At 37.5% G+C, this 8,744-nt stretch overlaps 1 protein-coding gene across 1 annotated transcript; it reads right to left on the bottom strand.

Annotated features, from left to right (window-relative positions):
• Positions 1–1,029: 1,029 nt before the first annotated feature.
• Positions 1,030–6,465, bottom strand: LOC145612454 (DNA replication licensing factor MCM6-like). The gene is made up of 18 exons (XM_081667826.1): positions 6,297–6,465; positions 6,054–6,206; positions 5,762–5,887; positions 5,474–5,636; positions 5,166–5,359; positions 4,870–5,068; positions 4,709–4,786; positions 4,015–4,244; positions 3,783–3,897; positions 3,370–3,444; positions 3,148–3,288; positions 2,811–3,014; positions 2,557–2,718; positions 2,421–2,476; positions 2,172–2,308; positions 1,769–1,891; positions 1,487–1,617; positions 1,030–1,403 (listed from the first exon to the last, which is right to left on the bottom strand). Exons 1-18 carry the CDS (start codon positions 6,368–6,370, stop codon positions 1,263–1,265), a joined length of 2,502 nt encoding a protein of 833 aa, XP_081523952.1. The 5' UTR covers positions 6,371–6,465; the 3' UTR covers positions 1,030–1,262.
• Positions 6,466–8,744: the final 2,279 nt, after the last annotated feature.

The following is an 8,744-nucleotide window of genomic DNA, read 5'->3' as shown; positions in this document are numbered from 1 at the left end:
TTAGTAAACTTCCAATACACAAAATTGTCCATGAGCGCTTATGGTTTAGTTTGTTTGTATTATTATGACTTCTTTCCCTTTTTTTGTTTTTGTGGTTATGGTGAGGTGTGTGCTGTCGTTTGATGGTTGCTGCTCCTATGGCTGGTGGGACTGATGCCATGATTGTCTTACTAGATAACGTTGTTATTTTGGAGTGCATCTCAGCGCATAGCTCCTATGCATTTACAGAACATATAGGAGGGCAAAAATACAATTATGTACCATTATGCATGTGTAATGTACCATTTAAGTATAAGTTGTCTAAATATTACTTTTGGTGTACTATTATGCGTGTAGTGGTACTTTTTACCATCCTTTAGATTGAATATTTATCCTCAAAATACTTACCACCTGTCACCTATTATGCATGTGAGGTAAATTTTTCATCCTATATGTTTTCTAAACCAATAGAAGTTATGCGCTAAGGGTTAACTGCTATTTTGATAACAAGTATAGTATAAAGGATTGAGCAGTATAAGTGCTTGCAAGTTGACTTCGAGTCAAGTACAATTAGGGTTCAGAGTCTTCAGACATATTATCGAGTTTAACCGATTTAAAGTAGACTATAGGTCAATTTCAAGTCATATTCAGATTGTAGATTATCATCAAGTCATGCCGGATTCAGAATAGCTTCAAACCGGTTACAAGTCAAGTTTGAAAGATTTCGTATCAAACTAGTTTGGGAACGACTCAATTTTGGGTGATTTTTAACACACATGCCTACATGCTAGCTACTGTTCTAAGCAGTGAAACAACGAAGTGTAACCTATGCTTTCTACCTAAAAAAGAACCCCATGTCGAATAGATCTGTTTTAGCTCCAGAGTTTAGTTTAACTGCATTTTCATGGATGATCAAGCAAAGAAATTTTCATTAGCCACGACAGAAGTTAAAAAGGGAACTTAAATTTTTATAATTAGTGTTTAAGATTAACAAAAAGCTGAGTAATAATTTTTTTTAAAAAAAAAAATCGCATTTCAACCAAATACATCTAACAACATAATCATGATTTTCTAATTTCCTAACCCGAAACAACCTCCTGAAATTACAGGATTTATTCAGGAGACAATCAGGGAATGTAAATTTTACAATTTACTCTACGCACGGGTTATAGATGATCAATTACATATGCATGATCTTTCATCAAAAGCTCAGGCTGCTGTAGACCCTTAACTTGGAAGTAAGGAGTATTAAGTTACACCCACATTACAAATCACAGAATAACTCACTCTATAAAATAATTAGGAGCAACAGCCAAGATCCTGTCGTCTTTAGACACTGAAGGTTGACGCCCACAATCTTCACCTTCAGCCACTGCTTGCGTACCATCATCCACAACTATTAGATTTCCATCTTTAATCAATTTCTGCAGACGATAAATATTCAGCATATAATGTTAGTATGATGTTAACAGTCACGTTCAGGTACTAGGCATATTCACTACTATACCTGAATGATAGCTCTGGTTATTTTAACATCTTTACGAGCTTCCTCCATAGAACTGTAACTATTTTTCTCATTTTGTTGTGCTACATACCATTGAATCAAATCCTTCTGTCTAGTCCCAAGAAGACCTTTCCCTGCGGAGTTTTTGGAACAACAAGCTTAATGAATGACATTCAACACACAAAGGCAGGCTTCTATAGTTTCATTAATGTCACAACATATATACTGCAGCTTAAAAAAAAACCCATGGTAGCAGGTGTTCTAAGATTATATCAGTAATTTCACCTTCTTGCTCAGCAGTCTCTTCAAGCTGCCTAAGCCGCATGACAAGCGCATATGTCACTCTGTCAAAATGTTCATCTGTTATCACCAAATTCTGTTCCTGAGCTTTAGCTCCGTCAGCATTTCCTGCAAGATTATTTAGCCTACTAGTTAATGCCTATAATATACTCAAAACATGAGGTGATTATTTTTTAACATAGAAAGAGCACAAAAATGTTCTTATCAGTTGTCCAAAAAAACCCGAGAGGAATAAAAAAAAACTATTTTTCTGGATGTTTGCTTCCAAATTCCACCTCAATTCAGTAAAAAACTAGGTAAACAATGACAAATTGATATTTAGATGAAGATTTGATACGAGGGCTTATATGGCCAGACCAGTTGGCTGTGCTTTTGTGTCCAGTCTCACCTGTATTAGCTGAAGCTGATTCCCCTGCAGGACTAGGCTGAGGCTGCTGAGCATCACCCCCAGAAGCATCTGCTCCGTTTCCACCATCATTAATTTCTTCATTAAACTCGGACAGGTCAATTTCGCTTGATTCCACACTACATTATACATGATCAATACGAGCTTCAATCAGAGTGTAAAATGGACACAGAAGATCATGAAAACAAGGGTATGAAGAACATAGGAGATGACTGCCTTTCCGTTTCTTACCTAATAACTGATGTCCTTAGAAGTCGAACCGCAATAGTGACATGGCGTGGTAGTACCTAAAAGACAAATCCTACAGATTAAGTTGAGCTGTAAAAACCAATGAATACATACAACGATCTTGAATTATTAAACATACCTCTAGTTCCAAGAAACTTCGCGCAATAGCTTCTGATAGCCTGATCAATGCCTCCAACTGTCTTACAGTCATTCTGTAAGCAACTCTACTACCTGGAGCAGCATCCCCTCTTCTAAGAGTGACATATGAGGCAACTAACATTTTCCTAGCTTCCAAACTTAGCTGCTCCAATATAAGAGAAAATTGAGTGTTGTGAAACAACTTTTATATAGCTACCTAATCAAAGTTGATGCAGAAGAAGTTTGAAAGATGACCTTAGGTTTCAATGTTTTTGCATAGGCAATATAACGTTTTATCTGGGCAGTAGTAAAGGTAGGTGATAATGCTTCTTCATGCCTTTGATGTACTCTAACAATATGGTGAGCAATGTGGTAATCAATTTGATCATCTGGATCATCTATCATAACGTATACCAGATCAAACCTTGAGAGAATTGCTGGAGGAAGAGCCACATTATACTGCAGGAAAAAGAATGTCAGTCTATATTCTGAGAAGCAGCTCAAAAGTCAAAACCAAGTTACATTGTACAAAACTCAGGTAATATGCAATAAATTAATCATAATAATGTGTATTTGGTTTGAAATACATTACCTTTAGAGGTTTTGTTTTGTCATATCGACCCCCAGTAGGATTGGCGGCAGCTAAAATCGAAGTTCTTGCATTCAAAGTAGCCTGAATGCCTGCTTTTGTGATACTTATAGTCTGCTGCTCCATGGCTTCATGAATAGCAACCTTTGAATTGATCATGCAAAAGTTACAACACCGAATAGAATTCTATAAGAAATTTCATGACAATTATCCTGAGTATATTACCTGGTCTCTGACGTCCATTTTGTCAAACTCGTCAATACAGCAGATACCATTATCAGCTAACATCAATGCCCCAGCCTAAAGTTTAGAGAAGAGATGCTATCAAATTAACCAACCACTCTTTACTGATGCATAAGTACAGCAGAATAGGTAAAACAACCACTCTAACTTAAAAGAGAAATTATATCCAAATTGTATCTCCCCTTCTGGATATCCATTCTCAATTCAAACACCTTCCATAATTTACCATTAAAGAAGTTCCTTAATTTACAATCAAAATGTTTAGCTGAAATGATAAGTCGAAAACAAAGCATTATACATAGAAGCCACTTGCTCAAATTAATTTATATAGGCATTAGATAGTCAGCATGAAACACGTAAGAAATCAAATCTAATAATATCCATTGGAAATTAACCTCGATACAGAACTCTCCAGTTTCTGGTTCTTTTGCAACCGTGGCAGTCAAACCAGCAGCCGAGGATGATTTCCCTGATGTGTAGACTGATCGGGGGACAAGACCAGCAGTATATCTGATGATAAATATAATAGCATGATTAGTCTCTTTGGTAAAAAGAAGATGAGGATAGAGATGAAACAATTCTTAAAATTAGGAACACAGGCCAAAAAATATTTAAAGAATGACATACTTGAGAAACTGAGATTTTGCACAGCTGGGATCCCCTACAATGCAGACATTAATATCCCCTCTTAAGTTAATGCCTTCAAGTGTATGCTTGTGAACACCACTTAACAGCATAAGAAGAATTGCTCTCTTGATTTCTTGGTGACCAAATACAGTTGGTGCAATGCTGTCAACCAGTTTATTAAAAAAATCAGAACTATTTCTCATTCTTTGGATCTCATTGAGTTCCTCTGCCTGCATTTGAAACAAAAAATAATCCAACTTTATCAGAAATCTCAGTATAAAATCGATGAATAGATATTCATCAAATGGACTTATTAAAGAATCATTTAGATGTTGGAAATATCCATGGTAAAGGTATCAACACATTTTAACATGTCTTAAAAAAAAATTAAAAAAAATCCAGGTATATTCTTGACTAATTAGGGCACTGGAACCTGTTAGTTTCTTTAAATGATGGAGGCCTAACGAAACTTTTAAAGTTAGACAATTAACGGAGGAAATAAGAGGGATTATAAAATATGCATACTTACTATTCAACTGTAAATAGTTACACAGAAATATGCAATGAAAGATCCAAAATACATTAAATGGGACCATGCATGATGCAAATGGTTTAGCAGATGCTAAATGCAGACAGTGCATGAGTGCATGAAATTGGGTAGCTCAAACTTCAAAGAATAGCTCAAGGAACACACCGTGAATTGTTGGCTTTCATCATCATCACCATCCTTCTTTCGGTTTCTAATGTCAACATCTCTTCTACCATCAGCAATCTACATGCCAAATTTAAAGTTAGAAATATGTGGCCATATATCTATTATCTGCATTGAACTCAACAATACAATTCAAAGCACACCTGGACGGAATTAGCAATAAAGGCAAGTCGATATGAGAGATCTCTCACTCCCAAAGCTTTTAAACCCCTGACACCTTCATTTCCAGTGGCAGCAGCCTTGCGTTGAGATGAGGCATCTCTACGAACCTCTGCTCTTTCACCCGGAGATGTCAATGCCAGAATGTCTGGTATAACGACAACAGTCCCCGTGAAAATGACCCTAGCATTATATAAAACAAGATTAAAAAAAAAAGCATGTATTCAGATACACCACTTTAGAACTAATTCAATAGAACAAATGTTTCGTGAGTTCTTACGTGTCACCAGCTCTAGCCTGTTCTACAATCTCATGGCGCAAAATGATATCAAGCGATCTGGGAAGAGACCCTGCAGGAATTTCTTTCGAGGTTTCCTGCATTCTAACCCTCTGCCAATCGGTAAATTTGCTGTCTTGTCTAAGTAACACCCATCTTGTTCTGTTTGCACAGGTTACATTTATACAAATTGTAGGCTACAACAAACCAAGATCAAATTAGCTAAACTAACCTCAATAGATTAAGTAATTGCAAATTACATTCAAAAACAAGCAGGCAGGAGCAAAACATATATAATAGCACTGACTAACCTCGGTATACTTAAATTGTTGTTCAACATTCTTAACAACAGTGCCGCAATCCAAGCACTTGAAAGTACCTTGGAGCAACTCAGGCCGAACCTCGCTCGTGCGAGTCACTACTCCAGTTACGGATACTAATTTGCCTATTTCAGCGGTATTTAATTCTCTCAATCTGCGTTGATAACACATTCAAGTAATTTAGGGTACAATGACCTAAAAACAGTTATATCATTGCCTCAATGATACTTATCACAATGAAAAATAATAAACAAAAAAACGGTCGATTTAGATGATTACCGCTTAACGAGAGGAATATTGTAGAATGCAACATTGATGTCTTTGTTAGGGTTATCATCAGCAATAATATTCGGTTTCCGCTCCATCACAAACCTCTTACAAGCATTCCTCAAATAAGGCTCAAATCTACTCAACAAAATATCAGGGAAAAAAAAAAAACAATTAATTAATTAACCACCAAATTCAACAAAAAGTGTTAATAATCAAACTTGATTCTGCACAAAATTGATAATCAAAAAGTGAAATTTGAACAAGTGATGGTAAAATTATACCCAGACTTCGGGTATCGTACCTCAAATACTCATCAGAAACTGCCTTCTGAAGAACATCGTCAAATCGCATGACATGAGAGAAATCAATAAACATAGTGGTTGATTCACACTCCTCCATTATCGTAACCTCGGTGTCGTAATACGGATTCCGTGAATTCAGATCGGAACGGAAGCTAAACAAACCACCAAATTTAATTAAAAAAAAATGCAGCAAAATGTAGAAATACAAAATTCAATGGAGAGAAAAAAAGTAAGGTATATACCTTCTAAGGAACTCAAGAAAGGCGTTTTCGACGGGAGCCGCGGTTTCGTCGATGAAGAAAGCACCGTAATCCATTGTTTAGCCGGAATTTCTTGACTTTCTCTCGAACCGTCTTTCTCTGTGGTCGGCCGGTTTGTAGGAGGGAAGGGTTTAGTTAGGGTGTATCTGAAAATGGAGTAAGTGAAGAGTGAAAGAATGAGGTGTTCGGCGGGAAAATTAGTGTGTGTATAGTGCTTTTCCCGCCAATTACACTTATTGGGCCTACTAATTTATCAAGTACTAGTATATTGCATGAGCCCAAGCCCTAAAATCTTGAAACTAGTCTCTTCGCTTGATAATTATATAACCCTTCGTTTTTGAAAATTTTAGTCCTGTTATGGAATGAGTGCAATAATAATTAATAAGTTTAGGATAATTATATAGAGTGAAGATCAAAGAGAGAATTTTATACAATTTTATATAAAGGAAATTTTATTAGAAAAAACTTTTTTTTTTTTTTTTTTGACAAAGGATAAAAGGAAAGAAAACTAAAACAAATTACTGCTAAAGCAAATGAAATGGATGGCAGCTTCTCCTGCAATTTGGTGCGCCTTGTGAACACACTCCCAATCTGCTTTGTAAATACTACAGTGTTGGAAAGTAGACCCTAACGGTTGAATCTGCTGCAGCAACCATGAATACTGGATATCTCCTCGTACATCGCCGCGCAGAAGAGTGACCAGATTATAAGTATCTGTAAACAGAAGAAGCGATTGAATGCCTGCATTTGAAGCCCATTGCAAGGCATAGCAATAGGCTAAGGCTTCCGAGTGAAGAGAAGAGGAGCACAACCCAAAATTACTCCCACCTACAATCCTGTCATCCAGAGGATCTGTATTGTCGAGACACCAACCCATTCTTGCTTGTTGTGTGTCTTTGAACCAAGATCCATCTACATGAATCTTCAGTAAGGGTGAGCCTCTGTGATTTTGCCCTAAATGGGCTACATGAAACCCAGGCGGGGGCAAACCAGGGAGATTAGTAGAAGAGAGAGAAAGCTCCATCCCTGTGTCATCATCCATATATATAGTATGAGAGTGTAGTATATCCAATAGTTGTAGATCAATTAGTATTATGACAAGTGTCGGGATTGAAAACCCATTTATTCCTAAATAACCAAAGACCCCATAGAGTACCAGCAAAGGTGCTAATACTGGGACTCAAAATCCCATCCCGACTAATTAAAAGTCGGATATAATCTTAAATCCAATCTGAGAAAGAAAGGTGTCCATGTAATTCTGAATGGATGCCCAAGGCACTACCCCTCCAAGCTGTTCTTGCAATAGTGCAATCTCTAAACAGATGGTTGAAATCTTCTATCTGTGTACTGCATTGATCACAGGACACATCTTTTATGGGAACCCCCCTGCGATGAAGCTCAATTTTAACCGCTAAACCGTTATGGAATAATTTCCATAAGAATAGTTTCCACTTTGGCTGTAACTTCAGGGACCAAAGGACTTTCCAAAAAGGACTTACTAAATGAGAAGTAAGCGGTTGAATGAGCATTGCATAACCTGTCTTAACCGTGTAATTCCCCGAAGTAGTACTCGCCCAAAAGCGGAAGTCCTCCTTCTACAAAGCAGGGGTTTCCATGGCAAGAATTGTGGAAGCATCCGCTGGCTGAAATCACTATTGTACTTTGTCCACATCCCAAGTGAGAGTATGAGAATGAATGAAGAAATTAACTGTCCAATCCTTCGCAGTGGCTAGGAGGATCCTTGGTTGGAAGTCTGGCGTAGTACCGTTGACCCAATTTGAACTCCCGGCAAGAATGGAATTCCCATTGCCGACCTTCCCATTGCACCCCGTCGACAAAAGCATGACGCAGCCTGCAGAGGCCGTAGGACTGTTGACCCGAGTAGCGTCTACCCTGAATTAGAGTAGGCGACAAGAAGCGAGCACGAGCTGTATAAAACTTTGGAAATGAGCAACTGAGGGTGGTTAACAATTCTCCAAACTTGCTTCATAAGAAGAGCTTTATTTAGAGTTGAGATACACCGAATTCCTAACCCACCCATACCTCGAGGAAGATGCATTTTCCCTTTCCCCACCCAATGCATTCCTTGATTTTCGGAGTGTGACCAAAAAAATTTCAATAATAAGCTATCAATTTTCCCAGTAATTGAGATTGAGATTTCAAAGTATGAGAGGAGATAAGAAGCCATGGCCACCAGGATTGAGTTAATGAAAATTAACTTTTGTGATTGAGAAAGTCTGACAACATTGAGCGACGTGATGCGACCAACAATTTTGTTGATGAGAAATTGGAAGCAATCTTTTTTCTTTTCCATGAAATCAACGGGGGATCCCAGATGATGATCAAACCGTTGAACAAGTTTCATACGAAACATCGCCTTAAATTCATCCTGAGCAGGCGGAGTAGTGTTAGGACTGAATTTAATTATAA

The sequence above is a fragment of the Chenopodium album genome, chromosome 3 (assembly GCF_948465745.1).
Source record: "Chenopodium album chromosome 3, dcCheAlbu1.1, whole genome shotgun sequence".
Lineage (NCBI taxonomy): Eukaryota > Viridiplantae > Streptophyta > Magnoliopsida > Caryophyllales > Amaranthaceae > Chenopodium > Chenopodium album.
The sequence above is the reverse complement of the archived record's forward strand: the minus strand, read 5'-3'. Positions and strand labels throughout refer to the sequence as shown.